Source organism: Manihot esculenta, chromosome 16 (assembly GCF_001659605.2).
Source record: "Manihot esculenta cultivar AM560-2 chromosome 16, M.esculenta_v8, whole genome shotgun sequence".
Taxonomy (NCBI): Eukaryota; Viridiplantae; Streptophyta; class Magnoliopsida; order Malpighiales; family Euphorbiaceae; genus Manihot; species Manihot esculenta.
The window spans coordinates 33010669-33029719 of NC_035176.2; the positions used below are offsets into that span (position 1 = coordinate 33010669).

At 37.6% G+C, this 19051-nt stretch overlaps 1 protein-coding gene across 1 annotated transcript; it reads left to right on the forward strand.

Annotated features, from left to right (window-relative positions):
* Window positions 1-3297: 3297 nt before the first annotated feature.
* LOC110603797 (CBL-interacting serine/threonine-protein kinase 25) lies at window positions 3298-5290 on the forward strand. Its single transcript, XM_021741714.2, has one exon. It carries the CDS (start codon window positions 3771-3773, stop codon window positions 5118-5120), a length of 1350 nt encoding a protein of 449 aa, XP_021597406.1. The 5' UTR covers window positions 3298-3770; the 3' UTR covers window positions 5121-5290.
* The last annotated feature ends 13761 nt before the right edge of the window (window positions 5291-19051 follow it).

Here is a 19051-nt window from a genome sequence, read left to right on the forward strand (position 1 = left end):
TTTATAATGAAAAAATAAAGAAAATCACAACTAATATAAAATTCTTAATTTTTTTTTTTTCGAATTGAACTGATTTCGAATTTAGTTCAGATACTAATTCAATGGGAGATTGTACATGGCCATCCTATTATGCGGCTATAGTTCAGTTCATGATCGGAACTGATTTAACCGATCCAATCTCAACTTTAGCTGAGGCTAAATTTGGTTTGTTTCGTGATCTAAATCGGACGGTGGGGAGCTCTCCCCATGGGCGGCCAAAATGGGCAGTCTAATTTAGAGAAATTGAGAAAAGCCCTCGTGGGCTTCACGGGAGGCTTCCCACAACTGGCCACATGATACCACCAATACAATAATTCCAAGCTGCCGGCTAATCGATTTCTCTATTTTTATTTATTTATTTATTTTGCAGTCTTAATTTTTATCATTAGATATGTTCTGTTTAAGATAAAAGTTCTTTTATTATTATTATTATTACAAAAGATTATGAGTGTGGATAGAAAGCAAATACATCACATCGGAGCAGTTGTGGGAGAATGTCCCTAATCCAATGCTTGCTTTTGCAGGATTAGGTTCAATAGTCTTCGCCAATTATGGGGAAAAGCAACGTTTGCATTATGGTAATGAATTATTGAGACTCATCATTTTTTTTTTTAATGATAGTTAGTCCATGATGAGTTGAATCGTAATAGTTAAATCTATCCAAAAGAAATATGAAGTGATTAGTTTCTATAGATATTTATTTTGATATTTAAATTAATAAATTATTAAAAATAATATAATAGAAATATTGAGTTTAAAATGAATATATAAAAACATATATTTTGAATTGTATATATATTTTATTTTTATATTATACAAAAATAAAATTAATTATCAAATCTTTTAAAAATAAGATTAATATCGGTTAATGAATAAAGAATTCTGTGAGATTTTCTAGATTATGTGCTCTGACAATAATTTTATACTATAAATGACTCCATCAACTTAGGACAGGGCAAGTCTTGTTATTTTAAAATTCGAGTGTTAGAATGAATGAATATTTTTTTTATAAATAAAATTTTTACGATAGTATATAATAATTTATTAGAATTTATCATGGCATATTTTATAATTACAGCTCATAATTCACGTATCATCATTTATATAATATTTAATAATTTAGTATAAACTAAAAATGTTTAATATTTTTATATATTACACTAAATAAATTAAGAAATGACACACCAATAACAATTTAATTAATTGAATGCCTTACTTATGCTATGGACAATGCCAATATATATTATATGGATTATTTTTATCACATCATATTACAAAAAAAATATATATTTTTTTAATTATTCCTAAAGCAACAAAAGATAATGGGCATTTTAAATAAAGAAGATATATTTGTCATTAAGCACCTTAATCTTCAAGTATTGCTTAATATATGGTGCAATATATTCAATATTGATAATTTATTTTTTAATTTTCAATAATTATGCATTCCACCAACATATTTATGGGACCCACACCTAAATTATTTTAGACATGGGTAGTGCTAGAAATTTGGTACTCATGTAAAGCCACTAACTAAATATCTTAATTAATCAGTTGGTTAGGGTTTTTAATTTTTGTTTTTTTTATTATACAATATAATAAATTATCAGAATAAAAAGAAAAATTGTATTTTTCTTTTTTTACAAAAAGGTGTCATGGTTCTATGGATGGAGAAGGTTGTATTTTATTTTCATGGTCTTGGGGTCCCACACTCTTTTTTTTTAGTGGAGTGGTGCCTTTGATTGATTGGCTCAGACATACACCGCTCCTCTAATAATGATAATTATTATTATTAACAAAAATCTGTGGGCACCTAACCCCAAAATTAATAGCTAATTATTTCGGAATATTAAAAATATGAATTTACATTTTTTTAATAATATAGGACGTAGAGTATCATGATGTCATCTTTGCTTGTGATTGGAACAAAATTATAAATATCTTAATTGAGTTATTAAAATCAATTTGTAATGTTTTAATAATAAAACTTTAAAGCAAAATTTGAAAAAATTTCATAACAATTAAAATAATATTTTCTGAAAATAGAAAAAAAAAAAAATCTCCCAGCCTCAACTCCAGATGACACATTAATCGTATCAATAATCATACAAATTCAAATTTAATAAAATAAAATTTAATTTAATCAACGAAAGACAATTTCAAAATAAAAATAGGACTAAGCAATTACTGAATTATTATGGAGAAATATATATCGAATTCAAATTTTAATTACATTTATATGAAAAAAATATTAACAATGTTTTTAAAATTAATCTTAAATTTATAATAATAATAATAATAATAATTGTGAGTTGCCCATCGAATATCTTAAATTATATACTTTGTGCTTTAAACAATAGTAAAATGTTTACTAAAATCTGAATTGTAATATATTATATTATATTATTTAATATAAAATTTAAAAAAAAGGAAGCGCGCAGACACCACAGCAGCGCATCGTTGACTGTGTCAACTGTTATAGGTTATTTTTGCAAAGCCTTTAATAATTAATAAAAACGATTTATTTTCTTTAAAAAAACAGCATATTCTATTAAAGGCGATAACGTTTTAATTTATCTCTAACCATTAATTTCGCCCTTTTTCTGGAAAAGTCAGGACATAATTGCCAAAATTTGAGGCATGTGTGACGTTAAGATCAGAAAACTATCAAAAAAATATTTTTTATTTTTAAAATTGTTTAACGAATTCAAGAAAAACTCTATAAAGAAAAATTAAGATTTGAAACCTCAAAACCTAAGTCCGCAATTATTGATTTCCACAAAGTGGGACTGAAAATTCATAATAGCATTCTGCTACAAATAATTCTTGACTTTTTATTAAATCTTGATTTTAATTTCAGTTCCTATTTTCTGTTTTTTAAGAATAAAAAAAAAAACTTGTGTTATTGAAATTTATTTAAGAAAAAAATAAATAGAAGTTGATTGATTATAAAGATGTAAGCACATGAGTTGGCCATAGATTGGGTAATAGAATGCTGACCACAAACCACCCACCCAATATAATGACAACTTCCATCACGCATATTTCACATTCCTTGTTGGAGTTGTCATATTGCTTGAAAAAGTACCAATAAAGCAAATTTAAACTTAACTTTAATTTGTTTAATTACAAAATTTCCAGTATAAGTAAACTGCTTCAACATTTATTTATTTATTTTTTTTAATTTATCAATTTTAACTGTCCTTAACCTCTTTTACCAATAAATTACGTTAAGGCTTCACAATCAATTTCAGCAGACCGTAGTGTAAAAGATTACAGTTAAAAAGAAACAACAACAAAATAAATAAATGCGAGGATGATTTTCCAGATTTGTAGGCTTGTCCTATAAATTTTTGAAAAAGGGAGATTTTTCATTCCAGTGTGCGGTGTGCCTCTTGCGGCTCTCTCAAGATTTTCCTGGAAACTAAATACTAGGTGCTCCTACGTCCACTTGCTTTTCTCCTCTCTATATATCTTTCAATCAACACTTTCTTCTCACAGTTTTGTTCAATCCTCACATCTCTAACAACCCATACAATGGAATCCATTCACATCTGTATCTCAGCTGTTCTTTCTTGGATCCCCTTACTCTCTTCACCCACTATAAACAAATCCACCCAGCTCCCAAATTGATGCACAGAATCTTTCTATTCTTCTATTCCTGTAAATCCCCTTTGAGTTGGAAGTGAAAAGAGAAAGAAAGTAGATTTTTTTTTTCCTTTTTCTCAGTCATGGAAGAGAGGCATGTTCTATTTGACAAGTACGAGATGGGCAGGCTGTTGGGGAAGGGGACTTTTGCTAAGGTCTACTATGGAAAGAACATGGCAACCGGAGAAAGCGTAGCTATCAAAGTAATTAGTAAAGATCAAGTGAAAAAGGAAGGGATGATGGAGCAAATCAAGAGAGAAATCTCTGTTATGCGACTTGTTCGACACCCAAATATAGTTGAGCTCAAGGAAGTCTTGGCTACAAAAACCAAGATCTTCTTTATTATGGAATACGTCCGCGGCGGCGAGCTCTTCGCTAAGGTCGCTAGAGGGAAGCTCAAAGAAGATGTTGCTCGCAAGTACTTTCAACAGTTGATTAGCGCAGTCGATTTCTGTCATAGCAGAGGCGTTTCTCACCGAGATTTGAAGCCAGAGAATCTGTTATTAGATGAAAATGGAGATCTCAAAATCTCTGATTTTGGGCTGTCAGCCTTGCCGGAACAATTACTCAACGATGGCCTCCTACACACGCAGTGTGGGACTCCGTCATATGTGGCGCCGGAGGTTCTGAGGAAGAAGGGATACGATGGATTCAAAGCCGATATATGGTCATGTGGGGTAATCCTTTATGTTCTCCTTGCTGGGTTTTTGCCATTTCAAGATGAGAATATGATGAAGATGTATAGAAAGATCTTCAAAGCAGAATTTGAATGTCCGCCATGGTTTTCCAGTGAAGCTAAGCGTTTGATTTCCAGAATACTGGTTGCTGATCCAGAAAGAAGAATCACAATACCAGCCATAATGCGAGTTCCCTGGTTTCGCAAGGGATTTACAAGACCACTAGCTTTTTCCGTCGGAGAAATATCAAACCCAGATAAAAGAGAGGAGGAAGATGAACCTTTATCAACAGTGATGACTAAAGTTTCTTCCCCAAAATTTTTCAACGCTTTTGAGTTTATTTCTTCAATGTCTTCTGGGTTTGATTTGTCGAATCTATTCGAAAATAAGAAGAAAACAGGGTCTATGTTCACCTCCAAATTCTCGGCGAGTGCCATCATGAACAAAATTGAAGGAATTGCAAAAGGGTTAAATTTTAAGGTATCCAAGGTCAAAGATTTCAAAATGAAATTGCAAGGCCTGTCGGAGGGGAGGAAAGGGAGGCTGTCCGTCACAGCCGAGGTGTTCGAGGTAGCTCCGGAGGTCGCAGTCGTGGAATTCTCCAAGTCCGCCGGCGATACTTTGGAGTATGCGAAGTTTTGTGAACAAGATGTTAGGCCTGCATTGAAAGACATTGTCTGGACATGGCAAGGCGACACCGTTTGCAACAGCAACAGCGCTGGCGGTGGAGAATCTGAAAATCAAACGATATTATAGAAGGGCTACTAATCTTTATTATAATTAAAATTAGGGTTTTTGTTTTTCTTTTTTGGCTTGACCTTTTCCTTGTGGCCCATGGAGTGGATATAGGTTTTCGGTTTTTGATTTGTAATCTGTAAATAAGCTGTGATTAGCAAGTTAATGCAGAGATTTGGATACAAAGAAAATCGGATTTCTTATTACTTTTAAAAATAATTCAAAGAAGCCCCTTACCATGTCAAATCCCAGCATATTTACATATATATCCAACCAATGACAAACCCTCAACATGTGTTTTTATGTAAAAACTTTTATGTTCTTAAACGAAAGTCACTCATTTGAAAAATAAAAGGGAAATTCCTTTTCTATCTTTTTTATATATAAAAATAAGCTGGTTTTATTGGCCTTTCTTTGCATGGAGCAGGAGATGGTTTCTTCTTTTTAAATAATGGGTTCCTACCACCTCTAGAATTTTTTGGTTTTCGGAATACCACCTCTGCTTGAGGAGGATAGCTGGTCTGAGTGCATGATTACTCTTAGAATCTTACGCTATTTGTTTGTTGGATGCGGGCCTTAAGGCTTCAAAATAGAAAGTTGAGAGCTTTGCATCTAATGCCTTACATAAATGGAGTTTGATCTTTGGGAATGCGATTACTGGGATCGACTTTAAACATGGTGTTTGAGATCTCAAATCTACGAGGCAATAATTGAAATTATTTCTTATTTTGGAAACAGGGTAATAATTGAAGTTGAAACTCGATGATGGCAAAACGTAGCAATCAAAGAATTTAAAACGGGAGATCCCTGACCAATGAAGCTGTGCCAAACGCAGAAACTAGAATCTCAAATGCTCCGCTTGGCGTCTTTTATCTGCGTCTTCTTTAAGCTTCACCCCACCACAAGTAAACGCGTTTTCTCTACCCATGCGTCCAATTGGTATTGGACCTCTTATTACCGCAATTTATAGTGATTTAGTATAATAAATAAATATTTTATATATATATAAATTTGAATTCTAAATATACAAATTTTTAAAATTTAAAAGGAAATATTTTATATTTTTAATAAATTTATTTGATATGAATTCAGTTGGTAGAATAAGTATATTTTAGATATTAAATATTTATAAAGATATTATTCGTTGAGAAATATTTAATATAAAATACAGAAAATAATAATAAATTACATAAATGGGTCCACGCATGTCAATCTAATCTACAAAGTTGAGAAGCCTAAGTAAACAATAACCATTTGCTGGACGGAACTGAAGACTCAAACAAATTAAGCTGTCAATTAATGTAGATAAAGAAGCATTATCAAAGGCAAAAACACCTGCAGGCTTTTAACACCTGGATTAATGCTGATAGAAGCAGCTGCCTCTGGCCTCCGAGGAGCAGCCAAAACACATAACCATAAGAGATTAATCATGAAACTTTGGTTGGATGATTTTTTTTTAAGAAAACTAATGAAGGATATCCAAGTGGCATTCATTTATAAGAGAATTAGATTAATTAGTACACAGACAGCAAAATCCATTGTTAGATTTTATCGGTTTGATGTGAAAGCCATAAACTCACTGAAACTGGATAGAAGCAGTTTCCACAGCTGATTTTTATTTTTTTTTTCTTTCTTCCCTTTATTAATAGATTTTTTTGAGTTTTCCATTGAAATCTCACGGTTCGAGTTTAAACGGATAGAATAAATCTAACAGAAATTACATGTACAATATTGATCAACCAAAGAATTAAAATGAAACTTTTTTAATCTGTAAATTTGTTTTTGCCTATTTAAATTCGCTAAAAATATTATAATAAATGGAAATAATATTGTGTTTTGTAATTTAAAAATAAAAAAAAATTATAAAAAAAGGCATAATTAATATTTATAATTTTGGACAGAAGTTACTAGTATTCGACAGGTTTGCATATGAGTTGATTCGAGATTGATTTGAATTATTTGATTTTTTAATCTTTTAAATAAAAATTATATTTATTATTAAATTTTAAATTAAATATTCAACTCTTTATTATAAAAATACACATTCATCATGAATCAATCTATAATCTTAATTTAAAAAAAGTGCAAGACCACACCATATTTTTTTATATTTTTTTTAAATATTAATGACTCTTCATTAAAATTTAATGATAATAACTGAAAATTCTCAACACAAAAAATATATAAAATTATATGATCATCGTCGAGCTTTCTACGTCTGGGAATAAGGCCGAACCCTGAAAAAGAACGCTGACTCAATACCCATCAGATCTCACTCAAGCGGATCGGCTTTAGACTGTGGATCACAGTCCAAAAACCCAAAGCGGGCCGGACAGACCACACGCATGAGCCCATTCAAAGGAAGTCTAGCCCATGGACGTGACAAGAGATAGGAGAGCAGGCCAAGTCACCTTGCAGCCCTACTCGCATATGCGCCGGGGGAATTAAATGGCCGCTTGGCATGGAGAGATGTCCTGACACATTCGTACGTATGGATCTGAGTGACAGAGACAGGTAGCACTGTAGCAGAGAAACAGTTAGACATTATTAGCGGACAAAAAGAAAATGGATAAAAGGGGAGGAACATCTTTTTCTCCAGCCAAACTTACACAATCACTGTAAATTCTATTTTCTGGATCTTAGAACATCAATTGGCACCTTTGTGGGAACGAATGAGATCTTCTCATCACCGAAGTTTCGTTCTCGTAATACCCACTGAGATCCACATAGCAAATCACAACAAAAATCACACCAATAACACCCCAAATGACCTGAGCTTTGCTCAAGAGGGGTAAAAGTTCTCTTTTTCCAGTCCTACAACCCCCTCCAACCAACCACCAGTGTTGTTCAATCCCTCATCGAGCTCGGCAGGGAATGTACCCAGAACCACCATATCCAACCAAGAACTTCAAACCATAGCACTTTAGCTACAAAATACTGTCCACTGGCTAGGCAAGATGCTGCAGTAGAAGGGTCTTAATACCTATTAAACATACTCCCGTAGCTGAAAGGGACCATACCACCGAGCCCCAACTCACCTTTAACTACCAGATTCCTCAACAAAGCAGTAGAAGGATCGGAGAAGGAAGTGGAGGAGCCGACAGCCAGAATCCGAGGAAGGAGGGTGAGAGAATTCATAAAAAATAATGAAGCAGAGAGCTACTCTGCGGGGATAGCTAAGAGAATCGAGAGTGAGGAATGGGGAGAAGGGTATCGCTTGGAGAAAAGGCTGAGGCAGGAGGAGGTAGACGTAGATCAGAAGTTGCAGAGAATGAAGGAGCAGCTCCTAGCTGAGCTGGGAGCAAAAGACAATAGCCAGACCCTCCTACTCACATCCTCACCATTTTCTTGATGGATCCAACAAGAAACCATCCCTAAGAAGTTTATGATGCCGCCGATGGCCCCATGATAGAGCATAATTTAGACTATTTTATCATGATGTTCTTAATGTTAATTTACACATTTTCTGCCTAATTTTGTGGTTTTGATCTTGTTTTACAGAAAGTAGGTGTAAAGAGACAATCTGGTGAAAATGCTCTTAAAACTGCCAAATAAGAAAAGTGCCAAATAAGGAAAGTTTTCAAATATGGGAAGTGCCAAATAAGGAAAGAGTCAAATAAGGAAAGCGCTATCAGCAGATCATTTGAAATTCAAATTGCAAATCCTTCTTTCCTTATTCTGAATGTGAAGACACCTCAACAGTCAGTTCTGCCTATTCAGGAAGCGAGATCTCAAGAAGATGCACTTGCCTCTCAAGTATTCAAGATTCAAAATTTGAAATTAAAAAAAAAAGGCTCCACCTTAAAAGGAAAGTTAGGGCAGCACACTCTTGCCTTCTGAAGCCCTAACCGCACGCCTCTTGCCTTCTGAAGCACTAAGTCGTGCGCCTCTCCCTTTCAGACACTACTTGGGCGGCAAGGCTTGCATGGGCAGCCTCTTGGGCAGCAACTTAAGAACTTGGACAGCAAGTAAAGACCTAGGGCAACACTTTCAACTATAAAAAGACACATAAGGAGCCTCTCCATGCTTTTTTTACTCTCCTTTTGACACACCTACGGGATTGCAAGTGGCACCATCTCTTCTTTTTCCTTTCTTTATTTTTGGGTTTTGTTTCAGCCATGAGTGGCTGAAACTTTTAATTCTAGTTGAAGATTGGTTGAAACTTTAGTTGTTTTATGGATTGGGAGATCTGAACATACATTGTTTATCTTTGGTTTATTTAATATTTATGCAATTTCATACTTGATTCCATTACTGCTTTGTTATTTTGATCAATGTGGCCAATTGATTCTTGATTGCAAGGTAATATATTGTTAGTTTGAATAATTTTGAGTCCGTAAGTGCTTGGATTGTTCAAACACAAGAACACTTGGTGTAAGAACTAAGGAAGTTGCATAATCTAGCAATATCGCTATGCGTTTAGGTGACAGTTGTTTTGATGCCTAAGGTCCAAGGACATTCCTTGGCAACTTGTTGATTAGTAATTAATTAGAGGACGTTCCCTAATTGATTTATGTCTAAAGAGAGATATGGTGGTGAGAAGCGTTTTCCATCTCCATACCTAATTTATTGAATCAAACAAAGGAACCTAAGTTTCAATGATCAATCCCAACAACTGAAGTGGATCCAAGTCTTCAACTAGATCTTTCTCATTATTGAATCTCTTTATTTTATTATTTTGCTTTACTTTATTGCTTTCTTTACTAGTTTAACTGAATCAATCTCAAAACCCCCTTTTACTTTTGCTTTCAGTTTATTTCGCTTTCAATTTATTCGCTTTTAGTTTATTTTCTTGGTCTTGATAAAGGAAGATAGGTAAGTTCTCAATTCCCTGTGGATTCGATCCTTTCACCACTATCTGCAGTTGTAAAATTGTTGATAACTGAAAAAGTTATTTTTTGACTGGCTTCCACAACCGTGAATCACCCCATAGGATGGGGCATGGAATCTAAGGGAGCATATCTTTAACTACAAAACATTCATAGAGCTCCAAACTCTGTCGGATACCTTGATGTACAAGGTCTTCCCCACAACACACAGGATCAGCGAGAACTTGATTCGACTGTCTGAAGGCAAGAAGCATTAAGAGCTTTGGGGACCTCGTTAATATTTTTATCAGCCAATTTATAGCGGGGTCCCGACTGAAAAGAAGACCAGTTATTTGGAAATAGTTCGATAGAGAAAGAATAAATTGTTGAGAGAGTATGTAGCCCGTTTTAATACGGAGGCGTTACAAATTCCAGAGTTAGATGAGAGCCGAGTTGTGGAGGCAATACAAAAAGGAATATCTCTGAATTTTTTGGGTCACTGTGTAGAAAGTTGCTCACTATTCTGATCGAACTGATAAAGAGAGCCGAGAAATATATTAGATCAGACGACGCCTTGACACCTAAATTAACTGATAAAAGCAGCTCCGCCTCCGGACTCCGAGGAGCTGCCAAAACACATAACGATAAGAGATTAATCATAAAACTTTGGTTGGATGATTTTTTTTTAAGAAAACTAATGAAGGATATCCAAGTGGCATTCATTTTTAAGAAGATAGGATTTGTTAAAAAGCTTCAAGATTAGATTAATTAGTACAGAGACAGCAAAATCCATTGTTAGATTTTATCTGTTTGATGTGAAAACCATAAACTCACTGAAACTGGATAGAAGCAGTTCCCACAGCTGATTTTTCTTTTTCTTTTTCTTTTTCTTTTTCTTTCTTCCCTTTATTAGTAGATTTTTTTGAGTTTCCCATTGAAATCTCACGGTTCGAACTGGTTTAAACGGATAGAAAAAATCTAACAGAAATTAAACATACAATATTGATCAATCATAGAATTAAAATGAAACTTTTTTAATCTGTAAAATTGTTTTTGCCTATTTAAATTCGCTAAAAATATTGTAATAAATCGAAATAATATTCTCATATTATATCATAGAACAAAACAAAGTGTTTTGTAATTTAAAAATAAAAAAAGAAAAAATTATAAAAAAAATGGCAGAATGTTTATAATTTTAGACCAACTTACCAGTAAGCGACGGCGCTGTATATGAGTTGATTTGAGGGTGATTTAAATTAGACGGCTTTATTTTAATTTTTCTAATTTTTTAAATAGAAATTATATCTATTATTAAATTTTAAATTAAATATCCAACTCTTTATTATAAAAATATACGACCTTTTCCATCATAAATCAATATATAATCTTAATTTAAAAAAGTGCAAAACCACAACATATTTTTTTTATATTTTTCTTTTAAATATTAATGACACTTCATTAAAATTTAATGATAATAACCGAAAATTCTCAGCATAAAAAATGCGTAAAATCATAAAGATTTTTTTATATATATAATTATCTTCAAAATAAAATATAAAATGAAAAAAAAATTATCCATTTATTTTAAATAATTGAAATTGATGCGTTAATTAAGATATGAATACATCACAATTTGTTCTGTTTAAATTGATAGGAGCTTTTTGCATTTTCATGTTAAAAAAAAAAATTTCTCAAATCTTGATCCGAAAAAAATATTTTTTCGAAATCTGGGTGAAAATTGACTCTACTACACTTTTAAAGTACGGTAGAGCTTACCGCTGTAATACCCGGCTCGTTCAGGCATCGGAATTCCTACAGTCCGGTGGAATCTCGGATGTCGGATTCGTTTTGAGGGGTATTGCAAGGGTAAACTGACGTTTTCTACAAGGTTTTCTAAAGGTTTTCTAACATGGTTTTAAGTGTTTTATGGTTTTGAAAGAAAGGGAAAGGAGTTTTGAAGAGACAAGGTCAAGGAGGGAAAAACAGAGGTTCGGCCGCCGAAGGTATGTTCGGCCGCCGAAGGTGGTAGAGTTTGTGCCCCCGAAAGCTAGGTTCGGCCGCCGAAGTTGGCTGAGGTGCGGGTGCAAGTTTGGCTGCCGAAGATGGTTGACCAAGCCACCTATAAAAGCCCCTTAGGTCGGTTCAAGAGGTAAGTTTGCTTCCTCTTCCCACCCAAGGTGAGCTCATATCCTCCTTGAGATGATTTCATGGGTTTGGCAACTTCTTGCATGGTTTTTAATGAGATTTATCCTTGTTTTGAAGAGTTGTGAGCTTTGAGCAAGGTTTTGGAGTTTGAAGCTCTTGAAGCTTGGTTTCTCCATGTTTTGAAGCTAGGATCACACCAGCCTTTGTTCTTGACGAGGTAAGTGTTGATCCTTATGTTTTATAGTGTTTTAAGCAAGTTTTATGGAGGGATAAAGGGTAGGTTTGCATGGTTTGCATGAGTTGTGCATGAAGGGGTTTATGTCTCCTTTATGCCTTTGTTTGCTATATGTGGTTATGTGATGTTGTGTGGTAGAGTTTAAGGTTGTTTGAAGCTCCTATAGGTGTGGTTAAGGGTTTGTGCATGGTTTTAAGAGGTTATATGCATGTTAAGAGGGTTAGGAAGGTGTAGGGAGGCTGTTGGTGCATGGATCTGGGTTCTGGAAGAACTCAGGTTCGGCCGCCGAAAGGAGTTTCGGCTGCCGAACCCTTGAAGAGGTGGGATAGGCCGCCTAAACTCGCCCTCGAAGGTTTGGACTTTCGGCTCGGGAGTGGAGTTTTGGCCGCCGAACCTGCCGCCGAACATGCCTGACTTTCGTCTCTGGAGAGGACTTTCGGCCGCCGAAAGTGCCGCCGAAGGTGCCCTGTTTTGCCTTCCTTTGCATGTTTTTCCATGCTTGTCTATGGTGTTTTAGAGGGTTTTTGGGGAGTTGTTTAGGAGATGTTTTAGAGTTATGTTAGCATTGTTTGGCACCTCATGTGAGTCCACCTGTGTAGGCTCGGACCTGAGGCGAGGTGTTTAGCTCCCATGTGAGAGTTGGCCCAGAGGTAGCCACAGCTTGGCTTCAGGTGAGTAGAACTAACTATGCATGTTTTAAAGCTAATGGTTTAGATAGTTACAGTATGAGCATGAGACACGCATCATGGATGCCATATGATACTAGGTTGTACTGCATTAGAGATCACGAATATGCTGCATTGCATTGTTATTGTTGATGGGATGGACCAAGGCGATCTCAGTAGCCCGCTACCTGTTATGTCTAGATAAGACCTTTGGGAGCTCCGCAGTTAGGGGCCGGGCTCTAGTACATGTAGTGACCTGAGAGTCCGTAGGGACCGGGCACCGACAGAGGGAGTTCTGGGATCATGTCTAATCCGAGATGTGAGATGTTTGTGTTGTGACACATTCCATGAAAGCATGTAATGAATGAACTGTTTTATGGTTTCTACTCACTGAGCTCTTGTAGCTCACCCCATTCCCTTAACCCTAGTTTTGCAGGGCCAGAGTTCAGCAGAGTGAGCTATGGGAGAGCAGAATTGAAGCATGGGTTGCCGTGTTTGGCTGTAATAGCATAGCTAGGTTGTGATAGAGTGGCATGTATATGTATGAAAGAGGCTTAATGTATATGTTGATGCAAGATATGTAAAGATTAAAGGATGTTATGTTATGTTATGTATGTTGGTATAGTATAGTTGTGGACATGATGTATGGACATGATGTGTATACAGGTTATGCATGGAAAGAGCTTGTGGTAAAGAGATAGAGTATAATGAGATAATGTCTAGAGTTGTGCTTTGCCCAGTGTGTGCTGAATCCCTAATGTATGCATGTGTCCTGTTTTCCGTTTCTTGATGAGAAATGTGTCAAGCTAGGCTTAACATATGATGTGTTTCTAAAACTCCAGTGATCAGGGAAGAAAGGGTATAAAACCCCTTGACCCATTTGAGAGGGAAGAAAGGGTAAATCCCTTGACCCAAAACAGAAATCAAGGCTAGCCTGTAATATGCTGACCCTACGAGGATGGGGTCTATGTTTTCAGTTTAGTAGTAGATCACTGGTGTAGGCCTTGACGGCTGTGATTTTAAGGTTAAGCCTGGTAGTTTTACAGAAAAGGTTTTCAAAGCTAGTGTTTCGTTGGCTCATGTATGGGATTGAGCAGGTACCCAGAGTTCAGTAGCAGGCTTGCTACGGGTCTAGGCGGCCTTAAGCCGATCTGGATCCTAGCACCGAGCAGTTTGGAGCCGTTACAGAGGGGTATCGGTTTTCGGGCTGTTACAGATGGTATCAGAGCATAGGGCCTCTTGAGTACGGTGTCCTGAGCAAAGATGCTCAGGGAGTCGAGGTATCTCACATCAGAAAGAGGTTTTTGTCTTTAGGAGGGCAAGCACAATAAGAAAGATCGAGAGAAAGATCATGTCCACTAGGATAGGCTGAGGAGTCAGGTCTTGCTTGAGGATGTGTAATGCCATGTTTGATGCATGTGCATTTTTGTTGGTATTATGGATGTTGACTGATCCCTTAGTCCTCGATATGCTATGTTATGATATCAGATGAGTTGAGAGACCAGGTATGGCCTTTGGCACAGTTGGTCATGGCATGTTATGCTAGATTGAGGGCTATTGGTGACAGGATCATCCCTGATATCTGTTTGAGAGTTCATGTGGTTGCGACATGGACCCTATGTTAGGCTGCTTTTCATGTGTTTTGTGTTTTGTTCACCTGATGTGAAGCTGATGTGTGCTTGTGTGCCTGTTGTGTTTCAGAAGAGTGAGGATGCAAGGTGCGAGTCAATTTGTGGAGTCAGATCCATCTGAGTGGGAAGGTACAGACACTTTTTCCCCCGTTCTGCCAGGAGTGCAGGCAGGAGAAGTTGGCAGTAAGAAACTATCACGGCACTCCTTAGAGATAAGCAAAGAAGGAATGGAGCAAGAAAGAGGGTCCGGAGGTAGCATGAGAGAAGTGAGGATGGATGTGCCCAAAAGGGATGTAGGTGTGCAAGTGAATATGGATGATGAAGAAAGTATGGGAAAGTCGGAAGATGATGCGCAGACGAAGGCGTCTAAGATCTCAAGTTCAGGCGAAGTTGAACACTCCATTCTGAGCACAGCTGCGAAAAGAGAGAGAAAGAAGGTTAGAGGCCTTCGGCAGTCGAAGAAGGGCAAGTTTTGGTAGAAACTAAAGACTAGTTTCGGTGCTGGTGGTTCTGGCTCAGGCCCTCCAAGATGTTTGACGTGCGGAAGGTTACATCGCGGGCCTTGTCGGATTGGTACTACGGCATGTTTCAAGTGTGGACAGGAAGGGCACTTTGCGCGTGAGTGTCCTACTGCGCCCAGGGTGGTACACTCCTAGCGGTTAGCTACCAGGGATATAGGTCAGGCCAGTCACCAAGGACGGAGAGGAGCAGATACAGCAGACACAGTGATGTCAGGTATGCTCACTTGTTCCTGTTCTGTTGTTTTGTGAGCTCTAGTGTTTCTTTTTCGTTAGGCGCTCTAGGAGCTTTGAGCGGTTGAGTTGATAGCTTCTCGGCTTAGCGTGTCCTCTTTGGGTAGGTAGACCCGGGTAGGATTCATCTCTGGCAACGGTTCAGTCCAGTGACTTTGAGAGTCGATGCTAGCCACTCGACTTGACGGTCCGAGACTTGAGTGTCTGGATGTCATTCGGGGGATGGCTTGGTTTGCTCTTATGCTACTGGTGTTACCTGTATCTGCAGCGCAAGGTAGTCAGGAGCGGAGTTCAAGATGGATCCGAGATAGGTGTCAGAGGGGGACCGAGTAGAATGCCTAGAGGTTTGATGTCAGCTGTCAGGCTCGTAGGGTGTTTAGGAGTGGTTGTGCGAGAGAGTTCTTGTTCAGGTTTGAGCGGTTAGAGAGGTTAGCAGGCAGGTCTGGGAACCCGCCTTCATCTTGTAGTGTGAGAGTGGTTAGACGTGTGCGTAGGCTAGTGTCAAGTTGACTAACCATCAGTCAGTCAGGGAGGTAGAGGTGGTATAGAAATGGTACGTCACAAGATGGCATCCGCAGAGTTGGGAGAGTGATGAAGAGAGCGTAGGAGTAGTGGCGTGCTAGATCGACAAGGATGAATGGTCCAGTGTGATGTGAGCAAAGAAGGATGAATCTGTGAGCCTAGAATGGGACAGAGGAAGAAGAGGAAGAGGAGAGCAAAGAAGAGTAAGAGCAGAGAAGGAGAAAGAAGAGGAGGATCAGAGTAGCGCAGCAGAAGCCTGTGGCGAGTTAAAGACGAAACCAGTTTCGTAAAGATGAAGAGAGAAGGGCAAGGATCAGAGTGCGCAGTGGAAGCTTGTGCAGTTTTAGATAGGCGTTAAGTTTCGTTTGTTTATTGTTTTAACATTTGAGGACGAATGTTTTTATAAGGGGGGTAGATTGTAATACCCGGCTCGTTCAGGCATCGAAATTCCTACAGTCCGGTGGAATCTCGGATGTCGGATTCGTTTTGAGGGGTATTGCAAGGGTAAACTGACGTTTTCTACAAGGTTTTCTAAAGGTTTTCTAACATGGTTTTAAGTGTTTTATGGTTTTGAAAGAAAGGGAAAGGAATTTTGAAGAGACAAGGTCAAGGAGGGAAAAACAGAGGTTCGGCCGCCAAAGGTATGTTCGGACGCCGAAGGTGGTAGAGTTTGTGCCCCCGAAAGCTAGGTTCGGCCGCCGAAGTTGGCTGAGGTGCGGGTGCAAGTTTGGCTGCCGAAGATGGTTGACCAAGCCACCTATAAAAGCCCCTTAGTTCGGTTCAAGAGGTAAGTTTGCTTCCTCTTCCCACCCAAGGTGAGCTCATATCCTCCTTGAGATGATTTCATGGGTTTGGCAACTTCTTGCATGGTTTTTAATGAGATTTATCCTTGTTTTGAAGAGTTGTGAGCTTTGAGCAAGGTTTTGGAGTTTGAAGCTCTTGAAGCTTGGTTTCTCCATGTTTTGAAGCTAGGATCACACCAGCCTTTATTCTTGACGAGGTAAATGTTGATCCTTATGTTTTATAGTGTTTTAAGCAAGTTTTATGGAGGGATAAAGGGTAGGTTTGCATGGTTTGCATGAGTTGTGCATGAAGGGGTTTATGTCTCCTTTATGCCTTTGTTTGCTATATGTGGTTATGTGATGTTGTGTGGTAGAGTTTAAGGTTGTTTGAAGCTCCTATAGGTGTGGTTAAGGGTTTGTGCATGGTTTTAAGAGGTTATATGCATGTTAAGAGGGTTAGGAAGGTGTAGGGAGGCTGTTGGTGCATGGATCTGGGTTCTGGAGGAACTCAGGTTCGGCCGCCGAAAGGAGTTTCGGCCGCCGAACCCTTGAGGAGGTGGGATAGGCCGCCTAAACTCGCCCCCGAAGGTTTGGACTTTCGGCTCGGGAGTGGAGTTTTGGCCGCCGAACCTGCCGCCGAACATGCCTGACTTTCGTCTCTGGAGAGGACTTTCGGCCGCCGAAAGTGCCGCCGAAGGTGCCCTGTTTTGCCTTCCTTTGCATGTTTTTCCATGCTTGTCTATGGTGTTTTAGAGGGTTTTTGGGGAGTTGTTTAGGAGATGTTTTAGAGTTATGTTAGCATTGTTTGGCACCTCATGTGAGTCCACCTGTGTAGGCTCGGACCTGAGGCGAGGTGTTTAGCTCCCGTGTGAGAGTTGGCCCAGAGGTAGCCACAGCTTGGCTTCAGGTGAGTAGAACTAACTATGCATGTTTTAAAGCTAATGGTTAAGATAGTTACAGTATGAGCATGAGACACGCATCATGGATGCCATATGATACTAGGTTGTACTGCATTAGAGATCACGAATATGCTGCATTGCATTGTTATTGTTGATGGGATGGACCAAGGCGATCTCAGTAGCCCGCTACCTGTTATGTCTAGATAAGACCTTTGGGAGCTCCGCAGTTAGGGGCCGGGCTCTAGTACATGTAGTGACCTGAGAGTCCGTAGGGACCGGGCACCGACAAAGGGAGTTCTGGGATCATGTCTAATCCGAGATGTGAGATGTTTGTGTTGTGACACATTCCATGAAAGCATGTAATGAATGAACTGTTTTATGGTTTCTACTCACTGGGCTCTTGTAGCTCACCCCATTCCCTTAACCCTAGTTTTGCAGGGCCAGAGTTCAGCAGAGTGAGCTATGGGAGAGCAGAATTGAAGCATGGGTTGCCGTGTTTGGCTGTAATAGCATAGCTAGGTTGTGATAGAGTGGCATGTATATGTATGAAAGAGGCTTAATGTATATGTTGATGCAAGATATGTAAAGATTAAATGATGTTATGTTATGTTATGTATGTTGGTATAGTATAGTTGTGGACATGATGTATGGACATGATGTGTATACAAGTTATGCATGGAAAGAGCTTGTGGTAAAGAGATAGAGTATAATGAGATAATGTCTAGAGTTGTGCTTTGCCCAGTGTGTGCTGAATCCCTAGTGTATGCATGTGTCCTGTTTTCCGTTTCTTGATGAGAAATGTGTCAAGCTAGGCTTAACATATGATGTGTTTCTAAAACTCCAGTGATCAGGGAAGAAAGGGTATAAAACCCCTTGACCCATTTGAGAGGGAAGAAAGGGTAAATCCCTTGACCCAAAACAGAAATCAAGGCTAGCCTGTAATATGCTGACCCTACGAGGATGGGGTCTATGTTTTCAGTTTAGTAGTAGATCACTGGTGTAGGCCTTGACGGCTGTGATTTTAAGGTTAAGCCTGGTAGTTTTACAGAAAAGGTTTTCAAAGCTAGTGTTTCGTTGGCTCATGTATGGGATTGAGCAGGTACCCAGAGTTCAGTAGCAGGCTTGCTACGGGTCTAGGCGGCCTTAAGCCGATCTGGATCCTAGCGCCGAGCAGTTTGGAGCCGTTACAGAGGGGTATCGGTTTCCGGACTGTTACAACCGCACTCTTAAAATGCGGTAAGCAAAAATAATTTTTATAAAAAATTACATTAAAAGTGCGGTAATATAAAGAAAAATTATTTAAAAAAAAAAATTCATTACCGCACTTCAAAAGTGCGGTAATGGATTTAAAATTTTAATTTTAATTTTAATTTAATTAATTATTATATTATATTTTATTAATTTAATTTATTTAATTATATATTAAATTTATATAAATATAATTATAAAAATTATATTAATATTAATTATTTTAAGTTATTTATAATATAATATAATATTTATTTTATTAATT

Excerpts from the sequence above, each read along its gene's own strand:
- LOC110603797 (XM_021741714.2), top strand. The coding sequence starts at position 3,771 with ATGGAAGAGAGGCATGTTCTATTTGACAAGTACGAGATGGGCAGGCTG.